Consider the following 19291-nt stretch of genomic DNA (forward strand, 5'->3'; position numbering starts at 1 on the left):
CAGTTCTGTTAAAAATAAATGTTTACATGTTTACAGCACTTACTGCTTGATCCTTCCCCTGATTCTGTGTCCGGGGTAAGGGATGGGGACGGTTGGTAGGGGATCTCGGTAAGGGTGATGAAGAGCTCCTGGCTGTCGGGGAAATCAGCGGTGCCAGCGCTGTCGACTGCCTCGTCCTCCTCATCTCCTTCTTCATCTTCCCCGTCCGCTAACATGTCCGACGAGGAACCGGCCGCGGACAATATCCCATCCTCAGAGTCCACGGTCACTGGTGGGGTAGTGGTGGCGGCCGCACCTAGGATAGAATGCAGTGCCTCGTAGAAACGGGATGTGTGGGGCTGGGATCCGGAGCGTCCGTTTGCCTCTTTGGTTTTTTGGTAGCCTTGTCTCAGCTCCTTGATTTTCACGCGGCACTGCGTTGCATCCCGGCTGTAGCCTCTCTCTGCCATGGCTTTAGAGATCTTCTCGTAGATCTTAGCATTCCTTCTTTTGGAGCGCAGCTCGGAAAGCACGGACTCATCGCCCCACACAGCGATGAGATCCAAGACTTCCCGATCAGTCCATGCTGGGGCCCTCTTTCTATTAGATTGCACGGCCATCTCTGCTGGAGAGCTCTGCATCGTTGCCACTGCTGCTGAGCTCGCCACGATGTCCAAACAGGAACTGAGATTCAAACTGCCCAGACAGGAAAAGGAATTCAAATTTTCCCGGGGTGTGGCTGGTCAGAGCATCCGAGCTCGGACTGCTGTCCAGAGCGTCAACAGAGTGGTGCACTGTGGGATAGCTCCCGGAGCTATTAGCGTCGATTTCCATCCACACCTAGCCTAATTCAATATGGCCATTTCGAATTTAGCGCTACTCCTCTCGTTGGGGAGGAGTACAGAAGTCGAATTTAAGAGAGCTCTATGTCGATCTAAATAGCTTTGTGGTGTGGACGGGTGCAGGGTTAAATCGATGTAACAGCGCTAAATTCGACATAAAAGCCTAGTGTAGACCAGGCCTAACTTCAGAGATAATGACCACAATGCCAACAATGTCTAGTACAGAATAATGGCCCATCCTGCAACCCTTATTCATATGGATAGTTTTTAGTCAACTACATAGTCCCAATGAAGTCAACACAAGTCAATGGGGTTACTCACACAAGTAAGAATTATTTTGTGTGAGTAAGGGCTGTTGGACTGGACCCCATGTGTGAACAGCAGGGTTGTATAGAGTCTATATACCACAGTGGGGGAATGGGGGTGGGATATGGTGGATAGAAATGCTGACTTAGCCAGTATAATTACAGGAACTTTTAATCTAAAAGAGAATGGGGAGTTTTCGAGGCAAATTATGATCACATGCTTCCTTAAAATGATTAAAAATATCTTGCATGTTGTGTTTCATTTCCAATTTAGACATAAGGACATTTCAAATAGGATTTTAATAGTTATAATCATCTATCTATCTATCCACCTTAACATCTTGCGCTGTTTATATTGCAGGAGCTCTGGGCATGTTGTCCTGGGTGCTTTACAAACCCAGAACAAAGAGATGGTCCCTGCTCCATCTTTCTGAGCTTCCAAAAGGACTTGGTCTCAGGTTCAGAATGTCTTTGCTTTAAGTTTTTCCCTTTTTAAAACGAATCAGAGTAAAGCCCCGTTAGCGTGAAGTGCGTTCACACAAACACTTATGAGTAGCAAACGCATCCTTAGAAATCGGAGTCAGGTTGAAAACAGAAAAAAAGAGCCTTCTTTGCAGCAAACGATTCAGTTGGCTCCAGTTAAAATCTAACTGTACCTGCTACAAAGACCCAACATGTACGTGGAGAGGCACGGCAGCCTAGATGCACACAGGATGGATGAGGTCTTTGCTGGACTCTCTTGGGATTGGGCTGACAGTGATGAAATCACAAGCATTAGGCAACTTCTGTTTAATGACATGGGAAGCTTATTTCCATATGGCATGGATAGAATTACACAACTCTGTAAGACAGAGTCTTCCCTGCAGGAGCAGTGAGGAGGATAAGAAACCACTTGAGGAAGAGCCCCTGAAAACCACCTCTATGGCCTCACTAGAAACTGCCTTTGCCAGCAGCAGGCCAATCAATGGAGCAGCGGAGGTGGGGAAGACTTTGGTGACTAGGGTTATCCTCTGGTTTGGAAGATACGTTATCGGCCCATGAAGAGTGAGGCCTTGTGGGAAGAGAAGGGCAGGGCGTGAAAAGGAGGCTCACATGAACCTCAGCACTTCAATGGTAGGAACTGACAATGTTATTAATGGTGCTGACTGCAGTCCCTGAGGCCAGTGCAGGGCACTGAGCCCTTTCCAAAGGCTTCAGTGTCTGGGGGTATTCATTGGTAAAGTCCTGTCTCAGTGCTCCTGTGCTTGGTTGTGTAGGGTCTCTTAACACACAGTGTTGCCAACCCCAAATTTTCAAAAATCCCAGTTGACTCTAGTCCCCCAAAATCATGTGAGTTTAAAAATGAGGTGTTTCCTCCCTCCAATAAATATTGGGGGTTTTTTATTTGTCTTCTGACTTTTCAGCTGCAAGGTTGAACTTGCTTTATTTTTCCAGTTGTTGTTTTTTTTCTCCCACTCAGGCAAGATTTTTTTTTGTTTAATTAAAGTGGAGAATCTCATGCAATAGCATGATTCCAGCAGCTGGGGCTTTAAGAGAAACACTAAAAAAAAAAAAAAGTGATAATCGATAGAAACTCATGAGAATCACGATAGAATCACAGGAGTTGGCCACACTGAATAGAAACACAAACTCACTCAGTTATACAAATGTCTAGGACTGTCCTCTTATGCTGATAAAAATATGGTGTCCTTTCCCTCAAATTCCTTCCTCCGGGGCTTGGTGACCATTCGAGTATACTGGCCACTTACCCAGCGAAAAGGAGACACTGCAAAATGCAAGCCTCCATCTCATGAGGGTATGTGCAATGCTGAAATGGATCTGATTGATGACTGTTTAGCTGCTGGAACCATCCTAGTCACTGTGCCATCCAGCAGTCACTGAAAACTGAGAGGCAAGGAAAGATCATTCTCTTCCTGTCCCAGGAAAAGCAGCCTAGCCTTTTGGTATAAGAGGCATGTCTTATTCTAGATGGTTTTTGAAGTGAGCTTTTCCTCTGCAGAACTAAATGGGCCAAACCCAAACCCCGGATGTTGCTCCCACCCCTGAGCTGAACTTTCCAGCATGGGACAAGTTCAGCAGGGGGAATTTCAACATCCTAAATATTCAGACTACAGTGATACCAGGAACAAATTACATGAGTGCTCTGGCAAAATGCCCGTGCTAATCTGTTACACACACTTACCACAGGCCTGAAACCACAAAATGCCTATGGGCCGCATAGGAAACATGCTCTCATGGATGCCCTAAATAAATGAAACTGGTTCATCTTGACTCATTTATTAATGCATTATAGCAGGAAGGCACTCCGATACCATGGTGATGAAAGTGGTATGAATGCCTACCCAGATGAGAGATGTCAGTGCTATTTCTTCAGGCAGCCACTTTTTGATTGGTTAGATAAGGACATGAGTGGAGACATTTGGGGGACACAAGCGGATGAGCTTATGTTTAAAACAATGGATGAAAGTTAGGACACCTGGGTTCTTTTTCCAGCACTGCCAGAACCTTCTTGTTTGACTTTAAACAGTCACTTCACTCCTCTCCCTCTACTTCCTCACCTGTAAATAGGGGATAATCTTACCTTGCCTAAACAGGGCTCTTGGGATGCTTAATTCATTTATGTTTGTAAAGTGCTTTGACCTCTTTGAATAGATGGTTCTATATAATCACAGGCTGTTATTAATCACTGTATTATTGTTTGGGGTTTGGCTAAGGGACATTTTCACACGCAAGCTAGGCACAATATCGTCATTCCAGTACTTTTTATTTCAGAAAAGTGGGAGGGGTTCGTACAATACGCGCTTGTCCGATGCCCCACAACTGTAACACAAATGGGGAGCACACCTTGCTTGCTGGCTTTAACAATAAGTTAAAGGTACATTGTATATAAATTTAGCCCAGAACAACACTAAGCTGGAGGGCCAATAAATAAAATTAATACAAATAAATAAATTAATTAATAAATAATAAAAACTGGAAAAAAAATCTGCATTGTAGAAAATATTTCTCTGTCATAAGAAATTATAAAAGCCAATTGCATGGCATGATAAAAACGAGGTAAAACAAGGACTGGGTCACGCAGCTTAATTAGACCTGAGGGTTACACTTGGGCTGAACTGGGCCCACAGGCCCCCATCCTGCTGAACACTTAAGCAGGAGCACAGAGGACTTCCCTAGGACTATTCACATGCTTCAAGTTACACAGCTGCGTTTGTTGGACTGGAGCCACAGAGGTTCTGGGTGTGATCATGTAGGGTGCTGAGTGCCTTCTCCGGTGAGGTGCTGGGCACCCTCAGCTCTGCCGATGAAAGGCCTGATTCTGTTCCTACTGAGGTTCACAGTTACTCTCCCATTGACTTCAATGGAAGCAGGAATTTAGGCCGTAAAAGAACTCTTTAGAGAGCCTGATTTAGGACCCAATCCTGTGTCTTACTCATGCTGTATTCAATGAGAGTTTTCCTAAGGGGCAAGATGGAGCCCTGCAGGATGGCAGTTCTAGATTTCCATCTTATCAGCCTTGTCCATCCAGTCCAATAGGATATCCAGCTCCCCAAGAGCCTTCAGACCTGCAGAGGCTACGTCCATCTGAAAGGGAACGGAGAGGATTGCTCGCTGAACAGCTAGTTCAGTTATAACAACAGAGGCTCATTTTTAAAGGGCCATTTGGTTTCCCAACAAGGCCCTAGAACCAGTGTCTGCAACCAAGACAGCAATAAATATTCAGTTGCCACTCTGACAAACGGATGAAAATAACTCTCACATGTGCTCTCATGCATGTGCGTGCGCTCACCCACGCCCTCCCCATCCTCACACTGAACCTCAGCTGCTTGTTTCATCTTCTTCTCTTTTTTTATTTTAAAGTTAATTTTAGTGCTGGTGAAAGGTGCCAGCCTATTTGATGACTGGCTTTGGGAGGCAGAGCTCCACCAAAGGTCTTCCCTACCCGGTGAGGGTGAGGCCACAGAACCCAGAAATCAACCAAGCCTGGGGAATCAACAACGAACAAACAAGGCTGAGAGTGAAGGTCGTAGGATTAGAACAAGGGATCCAGGAGGGGACACTGAGCAGAGAACCCCAGACAACACGCACTGCTCTGAAGAGTCTGTGGGTGCCACCTAGAGGAACTCAACACATTGACAGCTCTGAGGACTAATGGCTTTTTTACATAACACAGCCTGGGCAGCCGCAGAGCAAGAGTCTCACGGGGCACTTTCCATCAGAGGTGCTCCAGAGAGGAAAGATAGAATCCCAAGTCAATATCATTTCAGCTGTCATCTAATATAGCCAGACTCCTGCTTCCAGCATGAGAAGCTCTCTGCACATGCATTAGCTACGTCAGAAAGCAAAGAGTGATTTACCTTTTCATACTGGCTCTGGATTTGTCCACATTTGTGCTTCACATCCTCTCCACAGTGGCACATGCTGACTTCATGCTGGACAGGGATAAAGGGAAGGTAATTAATGACAGATACGCAGGCATGAACAATACCTCATTGTAGAGCCAAGTTCTGCTACCCTTACTCACACTGAGTAGTACCATACTTCTCAAGTAATCCCATGGGATTCCTCTCAGAGTAAGGAGCTACTCAGGGCAAGTAACGGGGGCAGAATCTGGCCCATAATTAGAACTTGTTCTATATATTATTGGCCAGATTTTCTACCTCAGTGTAAATCCAGAGTGATTCTATTCACTTCAGTGGCTTTACTCCAAGTTTGCACTGGTGTGGCTGTGAGCAGAATTTGGCCCAGTCCCTCTGACTTACACAGAGCCTCAGGTCCTTCCTGATGCTGAGAAAGGAGTTGGCTATGCTGCTGACCTTCCTGCTGGCGCGGGGACTGGATGCCTTGCAGTGGCTGAAAACGGTAGCCAGATAAAATCTTAACAAGTGACAAAGGAAACAACACCTGTCCATAGGCTAAAAAGAAAATCATCTCAGTACATAGGGCAAAAATCCTTGTTAAAACCAAGGAGTCATGTATTATGTAGCCATCTGTCTACATGATACCCAAGTATATGGATGGAATTCACCCTTGCTACACAGGGACTTAAATGTTGCATTGGTCTTATGCTAACCCTCTGCACATGTATGAATTTAATCCTCAGCAAACTGTGCCTCACTTCACTTCTAGTCCTAGACCCTCACTCATACAAGTAGTCCTTACTCACATAGGAAGGCCTTTGACATCAGTAGGACTACGTCTGTGAATAAGGTCACTACACCGCAAATGAGCACAGTACAGCACAATGTACAACAGGTGCTCTGTATTGTATCTTAGGGTTTTAAACTGCTGCCCTTCACCATAGTATCTGTGCACCTGACTCCTCTATGGTCACTAGGGCTGGATCCTCAATGAATTCTAGGCCGATTTTGGGGGGAAGGGAGAGGTGCGGATAGATAGGGAGGTTTGAGCATCAAAGAAGGTGCAAATCAAGACTAAGCAACAGGGTGTGGAGAAGAATCCAAGCCAGATCCTCTTTCAAGGGCTGTTACCCCTCAAATTCCATCTTCCCCCTCTCCAAACTCACCTGGCCAGTAGATAGAGATTGAATGTACCTCAGTGTCTTGCAAAGAATAAGATTTGTGTAAGATTCTGATGTCAGTACGTTCATCTTTAGATTGCTGAACCGGAGGGGGAAAGAAATAAAAAGCATCAGATAGACGTCATTGCGGGAAGGTTTGCTTTTACAAGTGATCTTTCAATAGCGCTGCTCAGCATAATTCTGAGCTACCGCTGCAGATGCATTTCCAAATAGTCCATACTCACAGTCATTTCTTTAATGGCTCCAAAGCTGTGCCTTATTTTATGGCTATTCACAGAGATATCACAGTGGCCCAAGTGGAGTTTTTTGAGGCTGGCGCTGAGTTTCAGACACAGCAGAAGTGCAGCAGAGTTGACACAGAAGAGGCAAGAACTTTTCATTTCTCTGCAGGTTACAGAAACTCGCTTCTAGCCATGACAACTGTTTAGTAGGAAATAAAACATTGCTCATTGGGTTACATAGTCAAATCATTATTTTGCAACGTAGAAAACCGATGCTGTAAACACTGGGGTTCAAATTCAGAGTGGAGTCCTGTGTCTAGAGGGAGATTAAGTTACTGTAGGCTAACCCATCTTCGTCCCTCCTTTCCTTCCAACATACATGTTACACCTGCTAAGACATTCTCTACATTCACATAGACTCACTTCAATTTATCCATTTACCAATGTGAAACTGATATGCCCCTTTAGACATCACTTCTACATTTGTAACCCTGAACTTAGATAGACGGATGAATGGAAGGAAAGCCAGAGAGAAAGAGATGCAGGGACCATGGCAATTATTTCAAGGGGTGATATACATGTTTGGTTTATTGACTGTTTCTTGCTTGTATTTCAATATAAGCACCTCGATCTGAAATTAGGAGACTGCATAGAAATGAAGGGCTGGAAGGGACCTAGAGAGGTGTCTTATCCATCTCCCCCATGCTGAGGCACCAAGTTTCTGTTGCTCCCCAGGAAGGAGAGTGAACACCTCAGAACCCCATAACAGTGTCATACAAGGAAATTTAACCTTATGGCACCAAATTCTCTAAGCACCTGTATGTGCTATCTATTTCAATGGGAGCAGGTCCCGAATGGAATGTGAGGAACAGCTAAACACTCAAAGCTATGAATGCATCCATTTTTTTTGAGACATCATAAACCCCCTGAAAGCAGTTAGGGAATTTGTCACCATAAGGTTTTATTTCCTTGTATGACATTGTCACAGTTCACCCTCCTCCCTGGGAGGAACAAAAACTTGGTGAGTAAGTCACTGCCCCATGATTCATGGTGTAATGGAGATAGGCAAGTGGATGAGTTGATGGAATGAAGGTGAAATTCAACTCTCCTGGAGTACACCAGAATAAAGCCTACCACCACTCCCGTGCTGTTTTGGTTTGGGGCCCTCTTCACAGGATTCCATTGCCTCTCATGCGGCTGAGTCATTTTTATTGACATTTTACACAAAGCATTAAGACTTTTAAAAATAAATGGTGAGGTGGATTCATTTAGAAGCCACCTCGTTCTGCAGGTACTTGGGGAGAAGGATTAGATGAGGAATGGAGGGGGTGCAAGATGCCAACATAAGGCTGAGTCTATATTACAGAGCCCACTAGTTAAGGGCTACTCTACACCAGTGGTTTGCAACCTTTCCAGACTACTGTACCCCTTTCAGGAGTCTGATTTGTCTTACGTACCCCCAAGTTTCACCTCGCTTAAAATCTACTTGCTTACAAAATCAGACATAAAAATACAGATGTGTCACAGCACACTGTTGCTGAAAATTGCTGACTCATTTTTAGCATAGAATTATAAAATAAATCAATTGAAATATAAATATTGTACTTACATTTCAGTGTATAGTACACAGAGAGCAGTATAAACAAGTCACTGTATGAAATGTTAGTTTGTACTGACTTCGCTAGTGCTTTTTATGTAGCCTGTTGTAAAACTAGGTAACTATCTAGATGAGTTGATGTACCCCCGGAAGACCTCTGCGTACCCCCAGGGGTTCATGTACCCCTGGTTGAGAACCATTGGTCTACACTACACACGCTTTGCCAATACAGCTATACTGGTATACTATATAGGCAGAGCCCTCGAGTCCTCAGCAGAAGAACTTCTGCAGACACCTCCCCGAAAGACATTGACTATGCTGACGGAAGCATTCTTCTGTCAGCATAGTTGCGTCTACATCAGGGCGTTTGCAGCATAGCTATGCTGGCTGGGAGCATGGTTTTTTCACACCCCTGACCAACATGGCTATGCCAACAAAAATGCATAGGGTAGACCTTGATGTAGATAAGCCCTCATTCTCTCTGTTTACCATCTGTAAAATGGGAACAACAGCACTAGCCTACCCCACAGGGGCATTGTGACCACATGTATATAATACAAATTGTGAAGTGTTCAGTTACCATGGTGAGGAGGGCCATATAAGTACCGTAGATAGGGAGTCATGTCTAGTCCTATATTCAGTGGAACAAATCCATCTGTTTTAACGCTACTGAAGTCACACCAAGGCTGAATTTGGCCTAGTGCATAAGTCTAATGCGTGTTTATACCTAACTGGTGTGTTTATGGATAATTATATACATGAACTACACAGAGCTAGTAATGTAAAAGGATATAATAGAGAAAAATCTCTTACCTTGTTTTAAGATGTGTTCTATCTTGTCTTGTGATATACCGTCTCTCCGAAGCTGCTTCCCATTTATATACAGGTGAGAAAAGGAAATGAAATTAAAGGTGGAATCCCCATGGGATTTCTGCTTTGCCTTTGACCATCCATTTCCTCACTTGGCTTACATTCAGTATCTTGGAAAGGTTCATATATTTTGCACCAAGATATGAAGCACCTTAAGAAATGCCCGGCAAAACATTTCGTGAGAGTGCCCATCTTCCCAGTCCTGCCCATTGGAGGCTAAAGTGACTTGCTTCCCCATTCCCCTTAGAAGGAAAAACAACGCATTGAGATACAGTGGCCACCATAGACTACAAATCAACAGCAGCAAGCCGAAGCTAAACATTCCAGACATCTCATCAATATCTCCTTTGGGTTTCCAGATTGCAGCACCAGTGGCATGCACCTAGATGCCCTTATGTTCTTTGGAATCGCTTATTTCTTCTCTTCTACCAGTGACACCGGTATCATACGCAAGTGGCACCAACGGACCCTGGCCACTATTCCAGCCCCTAGCGGGAATAACAGCTGAAGGGAACTGCATGGTACCCTGGACCTAGGTTGGGACAGGGTGAATTCCATCTTCACAACCTCCCTGCACTCCGCCTGCATAGACCCCAGATACTCAGGCTGTGTGTGGTTGGAATGAATCTGGCTCATCTACACATGTGTAATAAATACCCCCTGCACAGGACAGACATAAATAGTTAGCTATTTTGGTCACCTTTATCACCCCATCTGTCATCAGACCACTGTACCCACTCCCCCACTAGGGACTAGTAAGGATGAGTGAAATATTCATTTTTTCCATTGCGATCAGTATTACAGTAAAGGAGTAAGAGCTGGTTTTTCTCTCAGGATGGGTAACATTTCATGGCCATTGTATAAGGCTGCAATGGACCATGCCATCCTCCAGGTATGCATCCCCCTGGAACAAATTCCCCCATTGCAAGTCAATGAATAATCCATGTGAAAACATACTGAGTGCATATACTGTAAGTTGCAGTGGGTGAATTTTTTCCCCAGGCAAAGCCCCAATGTAACCACAACAAACATCTGTGCACCACTTAAGTCTCACCTAAATTCTACTCTGAGCACTTCCATGGTACTCAAGAGCAGCAAAGCCCTAGCGCCAGCTCTGCACCAGCTGAATTTTACCTCGTTTTTATGTCAGCTGCATCTGTGAAGGGAACAATACACAAGCCATCTGCAATGCACGGGATCTTATCATATGTACCATTGCTAACTCTTTTGACTTCATAGTAAGTCTTATATTTGCAGTTGATTTTGTAATTCCAGCTCCTAAAGTCATAATTATGAAAGACTCTGTTTTCATGTAAACAAAGTTTCTAGCCCTTATGACTGGAGTCAAACATTTGAAAAATGTGACACCTAAAGGCTCAAAACCCAGAAGGCAAATAAGAATCCAGCGTTCATTATTTTTCATGGCTTTAAAAACAATCTCATTGGGACTGTGTGACAGGGTGCTAGGATGGCGCCTCCTCTTGGTGACTCGGGGGATTAGCTCGTCAGATCAACGCCCATTCCCACACCGTCACTCCATCCTTCTCTCTGGTCCACATCCCCTCTCTTCCCCCAGGAACCACAGCATCCTCTTCATGACTCAGCCCTCCAGCCAGGTCACTCAGTGTCTCCACCCCTCCCCCTTCTGGGGTATATCAAAGTCTTTCTTCCAGCTGTCCTAGGCATTCTTCCCATTCACTGCCCCAGGCAGGACCGGCTCCAGGCACCAGCGCAGCAAGCAAGTGCTTGGGGTGGCCAACGGAAAGGGGCGGCACGTCCGGCTCTTCGGTGGCAATTCGGTGGCAGCGGGTCCCTCAGTCCCTCTCAGAGGGATGGACTTGCCGCCGAATTGCTGCCGAAGAATGAAGTGGCGGTGGTAGAGTTGCCGCCAATCATAGCTTTTTTTGTTTTTTTTTCCCCCTGCCACTTGGGGTGGCAAAAACCCTGGAACCGGCCCTGGCTGGTAGAGGAAACCAAGCCTCCCCTCTACTCCAGGTTCCAGTCCAGGGATCCTCAACCCAGCAGTTCTGGGCTTTACACTCCGAGCCCTCATTTCTCCTTCCCTGGACTGCTCCCTACCATTCCTGGTTCCCCCCATTCCTCTGGGAGTATCAGCTCCAAACCCTCCTCCCAGGGAGGGACTGCTGCCCCTGTCTGTTGCTAGCTTCCTGGCTTTATAGGCTGCCTCTGACAGCAGGCTCAGCTGGGCAGGAACAATCAATTACCTGCTCCCAGGCTCTACTTGGCCATCTTAACCCCTTCCAGTCTTGTGCGAGGTGGACACCCCATCAGACTGACTCAGGAATTTTGAATGGGTGGGGCTGGCAATAGTGAATGTGTATCAAAGAAAACAAATAAGTCACAAACAAGAATCAGATACGTAATTGTTGGGAAGTTTCACAAACACAGACCAGGTCAAATTAGCATAATTTTCAATAGTGTTTATTTAAGATGAGTGCAATTGATCAGTACAATATATACTTATCGAGTGTCTTGCAGATAATACATATGGGAAGAACAGTTCTTTTTCTGTTTGAGAATAAATTATTTTACATAGAAAATGGTTTCACATGTAGAGACACAATGACACTAAGCATTATTTCAAGAGACAATAGTAATTCTTTTGTGGTTTAAAAAGAAAAATTAGGGGATTGTGATGAGGCAGCTGCCCCTCACTGGCTGGCAAAGGGTTAATAGCAGCCCTTGTAGCGACTGTGCAGAACCCAGCCAGCCAATCAGAGGAAGGCTTAGAAGCAGCCAATAAGGGCCAGGCTGGGCCCTATAAGAAGGGCTGCAAGGCAAAGAGGAGCTCATTCTCTCCCTGGAGCTTGAGGGAGAAGGCCTGGCAGCCTGTAGAGAGAAGTATCTGGGACAGTAGTGCTGGGCAGGGTGAGGGGAGCAAGTGGAGCTCCAGTCTCGCTGGCTCCCAGACTGAGGCCTTGACACAGGGGCCGAGAAAGTGCTGGGGCTACAGGGAAGTGGCCCAGGGAACGCAGGTAGCGGCACAAGGGAAGGAGAGGCAGTGGGCAGCTGCCAGCTATAGGGTCCCTGGGTTGGGCCCCCTCCCCTTTGCCCCACTGGCTGCCAAGGGAAGTGGCCAGCCAAAGGACTGCAGTTTGCCCCTGAGCAAGAGTGAGACACCACCAGGCAGGCACCCTGCTGCTGGACAGAGCTAATTCCTGGAACAACCAGCAAGAGGTGCCATGGTGGTGAGCACAACCCGTTACAGGGACCAATCCTGCAAGCCTTCCCCAGGCTGTACTCCTGTTAGCTTCAATGGGAGTTCACTACCTGAGGGGGTCTTGTAAGATTGAGCCCTAGGGTTGTAAGCATCATTCTTTACTAATATCTAGATTGAAGTAGCTCCCAAGGTGTGTTGTGTGCTTTCCAAAACACAGAGGAAGATATAGTCCCTGTCCCAAAGAGCACACAAATCTAAACAATTTCATTACATTGCTACAAGAGACTCATCTAACCACAACTAAAAAGAATAATTAAAAACTACCCATAATAGCAGAGAAAGGGTTTCAAGGCTAATCAGGAATGTAAGTGCTGTGGTTTTTCAAATCACACGTGAGCTTGAAAAAATTCGTTCTTTATGCAAGACGGTGTCTAAACATTTACATTGTCAATTCAAGTCAATAGGAACATCGTCAAAGAAAGTTGGATTTAGACCTTATTCCACACTCATCACCATGGCAGCTGAACAATTTTAAAGGACCTTTAAAAATAGCATGTTGGTTATTGTATTCCGTTCTCTAATGAGCCTTTTCCATCCAGTCTAGTAGGATATCCAGCTCCCCAAGGGATTTCATTGCTGCAGAAGCCGTGTTCAGCTGGAAGTAGATTGAAAGAAATATTTGGTAAATAATGATGGCAATTTGAAATGAGCAAAAAGGAACCCAAGTCTTTGCATTAGCGAATAAAGTCTCATCAATTTACCTGTCCGTAATTGCTGAGAATCTGTTTATATTTCTCTATTGCTTCCTCTCCACAATTGCACACATTTTGTTCATTCTAGAAAAATAAGACCAAATTCATTAGGCTTTTCTCTTTTAACAAGCTGTAGCTTTCTGATTAATATGGAGACGCTTATAAGGCTAGCTCTTGCTAAACTGTGCAAAATACATCATTCCCTTAAATCAGACTGCCTCATCTAAGGATGAAATTCATCCCTGTATTGAGGGCTAGCCCAAAATCCCAATTCAATACTATTTTGCAGATTCAAATAGGAGCTCTGTGGTGCAAGGGTAAATCTCAAAGATTCCCAACAATGAGTACATGTGAACAATTCTTTTCCCGGTGTTTTGATGCTTCTGTTCCTTGTTGAAGCCCCTAGCGGTATGAACTCTCGCTTAAGCAAACTTTTTGGAAAGTCAGGAAATGTTCCGGCTGATTTATTTACTCTATACCAATCTAAACTGGGATTTATTGAAACCTGACATACACATTGTCTGAATTTCTTCTTGATGAAGAGGAAAGAATTGGCTATGCTGCTGATTTTCCGGTTGACATGAGAATCCTCAGTCTCACAGTGTTTGAAGACCTTGTCCACGTAGAATCTTAAAAGGTGATGGATGATGCAACATCTATCTGCAGACTTAAGAGAAATAATATCTTTTCTTTTTAGGTGCTTTAGAAAGTGCTATTAAAAAAAAAAAACACGACACCTATAATCAGTGACTACTTCATTCATCACTAAAATGCAGCCATCTTTGGTGCTAAACATGGCAGTTGAATGGATAATTTTTTTTTAAATTCTGTTTGATACATTTTGCTACAATGGATTTGGGATAGATTTTCAAAAGAACTCAGCTCCCAAGAGGACTGTCCTAGGGCAGCACCTGCCTGGAGCGACTCTCCTGCGGCAGGCCACAGCATGATAGTCACGCCTGCCTCAGTTTCCCCTTCAGAGTCTTCAGTTACTCTATGCAAGGTCTCGTCACAAATGTACCCTCCTCAGGGCTGGTTTATAATCAGACATTGGGAACACCATCCAAACACATGTAGTTCATTTCTCACCCCACTGCAAACAGTCATTAAGATCACCCGACATCTTGTCTCACGATGCCCCACATATCACACACCAGCACCTCTGACCATGCCCAGACTCTTCCTCTGTCCTTGTACCAGGACAGCCACCCCAACCCTTCCTAGTGGAGTGCAACTTCTACTCTTCCCAGTGGGAGCCCCCCCAGTCTCTCTGCTGGGAGATCGTCTTTACCAGGGGAGCATCCCTCACTCCCCCAGCCCTCTCCTGGCTCTTCTGGGTCCAGCTCTCTGATCCTGGAGACATCAGCAGGTAAGCTCCTCCACTGCTCCCCTGCCTGCTTTCCTCGGTTCTGGCTCAGAGCCAGCAGGTAACTCCCTCTGCTGTTCCTCCTGCCTTCAGCCTTCTCCAGTCATGCCTCTCTGGCTTTGGGACACCAACCTGCAAACGCCTCTTGCTGTCTCCTGCCTTCAGCTTTCTCCCAGCTCCTAAGCATACAGTGTCTGTGGCAGACCTCACCTGCCCCAACTCCCACTAAGGCAGCTCTGATTCAGCATGTCTTAGGCCTGGTCTACACTACGACTTTAATTCGGATTTAGCTGCGTTAATCCGAATTAACCCTTCACCCGTCCACACTACAGAGCCAGTTAATTCGAATTAAAGGGCACTTAAAATCGATTTCTGTACTCCACCTCGACGAACGGAGTAGCGCCTAAATCGATTTTGTTAATTCAAATTAGGGTTAGTGTGGCCGCACACCACCGAATTACTGTGGTTAAAGTAATGGGGTAGTGTGGCCGCACACCACCGAATTAATGTGCTTAGTGTGGCCGCGCACAATCGAATTTATACAACCTGTTTCCCAAATTCGAATTATCTAAATTCGGATTAATCCTGTAGTGTAGACATACCCTTACTTATTGGGTCTCCCTGTCTCTGATTTGCCCTAGTTTTTTATAACCCCTAGGTACTGCCTTGCCCTCCTAATTGGCCAATGGGATCACCTGTCCTTGCACAGGGGAACTAGACTGACTTCATTCATGAGGGATGGTGTGGAGGGGACAGAGCCACCCTGTGACAAGGACCCATTAAGGTACCTAAACAAGTTGCCTGACTTTCAAAAGTGAACAATAAGAGCTGTTGGGTGCTGAGCCCTTTTGAAAATATGTCCCTTTGTTGCTGCAATGTGCCTAGACCTTGGGAAACACACAAACTTTAAGATCTCCCAGCAAGTGAAGAATACGACTGAAACTGGTAGGGAAATGTAAGTGTGAAGAAGGTTATTACTCAAGCTGGAATGGGATAAAGTTGCCAGGGTTATCATCCGTACCTATTAGGAAAAGTTCTACAGGATTTTAATATCAACAAGCAGCCAAAAACTTGGCTACATGTCTCTTCCAAAAAATGATACCTCCAGCTGTAACCACCTTCTAATACGTCTGAGACTACTTACTATATTATCAGCACCAACACCTTCCTGCAGCACCTCTGAGTAGCCTCCCATCCCAAAGGCTGATCTAGCCTGAGGCTCCTTCACTTGTGGGAGCTGAAGAGAATCACGCCCAAACAGATACAACTACAGGAATATACTGAGCAAAATGGTTTTGTCCCCTGTTCATTATCCAATACTATCAACATGAAATCTTGTTTTCAAAAGAGATGGCTACAGAAAGAGGCAGGTTTCAGAGTAGCAGTCATTTATCTTAATTCATGTAATCAGCCTATATTAGTCCACTTAGCTATGTACTGTACATGTATATTACAGCTGTGTGGGAACCAGGATTTCTGCTTCAAGGTAAATTCTGCAATTTTGAAATTTGTTTTCATTCTGAAGCAGAACAAAATGTTCATTTCTAAATTTCTTGTGAAACAAAAGTAAAAAAAAAACTGTTTCAGGTCAATCAAAATGTTTCACTTGGATAAAATCAAAATGTTTCATTTCAACTTTTCTATTTTAAAATATTTTATAACAAAATATAAATTTTGAAATAAAAATACGTTCTGAAACAAACAAAAATCAAAATATTCTGTTCTGAAGAGGTCACTGTTTTAATTTTTCTTTTTCCTAAACAAAATGTTGTTGAAATCAACACAGTCCCATGGAAAATGTCTGAGTTGACAAAACACTATTTTCTGATGGAAAAAGGTTCCCTTGGAACCTTTCCATCAGCACTAATTCACAACTCTGTGGAATTTTACAGTCAGCCTTGAGAAATGGCCCACTTAAAGTTAGCTGTAAAGGATAAATTCAACAAAGAAAAGTTGTACAGAGAGGCAATAATGGTACCTACATTGAAATTGTGCAGAGAGTATGGGTATGACAAAATGCTTATGGTTCGGACGGCGTCTTTGGCTTGCTAAACAGAAAGAGAAAAATACAGTGATGTGAATGCGTATCAGGATGTTTAGACAGCTAATGCATATAGCATATAAACAGAGCTTTTCTTCTTAAAAACTGAAAGTGAATTACATGTTGGTGATTGATGATCTCTGGAGAGCGAAATCTGCTTGAAAATCAGATTCAGCATGCTCATCCACACATCTCATCCCTGACTTGGAGGGACCAGTGGGGAGAGGAAGAGTTCAGTCTCCAAGGCTCGTTCTGTCCTTGGCCACTTTGCTGAGACTGCCCAATGAACTGTTTTGTTCTTGTCTATGGTGTGTGGCTACTTTTGGTTTTTTAAGCTCACAAGGAACTGAACTGAGAACCACCAAAACTCATTTCACAAATAAATCACAAGAGACATCAGATGGTGACAACTTTGGGGGCCTGATTCTCCATTACCCTGCACCTCATGTTAGCACTTTACTCTGGTATAAATGCCAACACAGCTGAACGGTAGCATTATACATCCACTTTGCACTCACGTGGTGATGTAAATGACTGCACAAGGTGTGGAGCAAGGAAGAATCGGTCCCCGGGTCACTACTAAAACTCCATATTGCAATCTCCTGAGCCACCCAGTCCCCAGATAACTGATTTTAAAGAGATATTGGTTGGTCAAACCATAACTGCCCAGGCCTTTCTACAGCTACAGCGCACAGGGCAATACTTACAATGGTTTCTTTGATCGCTGTGAAGCTGGCTCTAATTTCATTAACATTCATTGAAATCATGCAAGGTCCAAATTGGAAGATTTTGTTCCCAGTTGTTGGTGTCAAATACAACCAGCACATTGTAGAAAGGAGGCCGAGGGAAAGGCAGGAGATCTTCATATTGCTGCAGAATAAGAAACTTTGACTGGCTGGGATAGCTGATCAATGGGGAGAAAAATATTTCATCATTATCCTTCATCTACACAATTTAAAAAATACACTCTCCGACTCTTAGGGTTTTGTATTAGGGTGAACTCCTGCCCCTCTCACCCCCCAAGTCAACAGCAAAACTCCCATTGGCATCTATGGGACAGGATTGCATCCCTGATCCCCCTTCAGCATAATATCTGAACAGGAGCTTGCTTAGGAGTGGTTTTTAATTTTAAAATCTACTCTCCTACAGACAGTTAGCCAAGCCATTAGGCCTCATGAAGGCATATTCACGTGGACACTTCCAGTTTTCACATTTTTCAGTATCTACATGAAAAAAAAATATTTGGTGGACAGGAAAGGAAATACAAGTGTATATTAGATAGATTCCTGTTACATATTTATCATACAACATGAGTGCATATATATACACATGTAAGGGTTGTGCAAACTCACCCCTGCGGTGCCTCCTGCTGGTCATCTCAGGGAATTAGCTCTCCAGCTGTTGGAGCGCCCTCTGCAGGTGGGTGTCCCACTACCGCTTGGCCCCTGCATCCTTCCCAGGACCCAGTGCCCCTTTATCTGGGGGGATGCCCCTTGGCAGTAACCCCTTTCTCTTTGGGTCTCCCTTCCCCAGGGAACCCCCCAACCCTCTATCCCTACCTTGCCTCAGTCATGGGCTACTGCCAGTCACCAACTAGCCCCCATGCCCTGGGGCAGACTGCAGTGTCAGCCACTCATCATAGGCCAGGTTGGGTTTGGACCTGCTGCCTTTGCCTACCCCTGGGCTGCCCTCTGCAACCCCCAGGACCCATGGGCCCTCTGCTAGGCTGCAGCCTGGGCTTTCCAGGCTGAAGCTTCCCCAGCTCCTCTGCCTTTCCCCAGCCCTGCTCCACTCAGGTACTCTGCAACCAGGTCCCTCCCTCTCAGAAGCTAAAGGGAGTCTGTTTGGGCTCCTAGCTCACAGCCTTTTTTATACAGGCCAGCTGTGGCCTGATTGGGGCGTGGCCCAGCTGCAGCCACTTCCCAATCAGCCCAGTTTAGCAGCTCCCAGCCACAACTTTCCCCCAGGGCTGTTTTAAGCCCTTCAGGGCAGGAGTGGGGTAACCACCCCACTGCAATGTGCAATATATATAGTATATTACATATAGCATAGATGTGAATATTTATAAAAGCTATATATATATATATATATATATATATATACACATACATACATACACACACACATGCTTTATATACACACATACATACACACTGTTATATAGAGAGCTGGTTAAAAGTTTTTAATTAACAATTTTTTTTCAGTGAGAAATGGCTTTTCAAAGGCAATGACCATTTCTGTGGGAAAAAAATCCTATAATTTTAAAAAATACTTTGAAATAAATGAAATGAACATTTCAATTTACTTTCATTTAATCAAAGTTGAAAATTTTTGTTTTGTTGCAGTTCTTGGGTTTTTGTTTTGTTTTATTTGTTCGTTTGTGTTTCCTCCCTTTTCTTTGGTTTTCCCCCATTTCTTTCTTTTCCCGCCCCATAAAGGAGAGAAGGAAAACCAAAACTGAAATAAAACAAATTTTTATTTGAAATTTACCAAAACAAAAACTTTCCTTTTGATTTGTTCAGTCCAAAAATTGAAAAAATCCATAATTTATTTTGAATGGGGAAAAAAAGTGTCTTCTCAAATAAAATTTGTCAT

The 19291-nt window shown here is 44.5% G+C and overlaps 1 protein-coding gene across 1 annotated transcript; it reads right to left on the bottom strand.

Moving 5' to 3' along the window:
• Positions 1-4621: 4621 nt before the first annotated feature.
• On the bottom strand, positions 4622-17463 carry LOC112118396 (interleukin-20-like). Its single transcript, XM_029912297.1, has 5 exons — positions 17404-17463; positions 6682-6747; positions 5890-6042; positions 5485-5559; positions 4622-4711 (listed from the first exon to the last, which is right to left on the bottom strand). The coding sequence occupies exons 1-5, from the start codon at positions 17461-17463 to the stop codon at positions 4622-4624; spliced, it is 444 nt and encodes a 147-aa protein (XP_029768157.1).
• Between the last annotated feature and the right edge of the window lie 1828 nt (positions 17464-19291).

The sequence above is a fragment of the Terrapene carolina genome, unplaced genomic scaffold (genome assembly GCF_002925995.2).
Source record: "Terrapene carolina triunguis isolate 2854851 unplaced genomic scaffold, T_m_triunguis-2.0 Scaffold198, whole genome shotgun sequence".
In the NCBI taxonomy this organism is placed as follows: domain Eukaryota; kingdom Metazoa; phylum Chordata; order Testudines; family Emydidae; genus Terrapene; species Terrapene triunguis.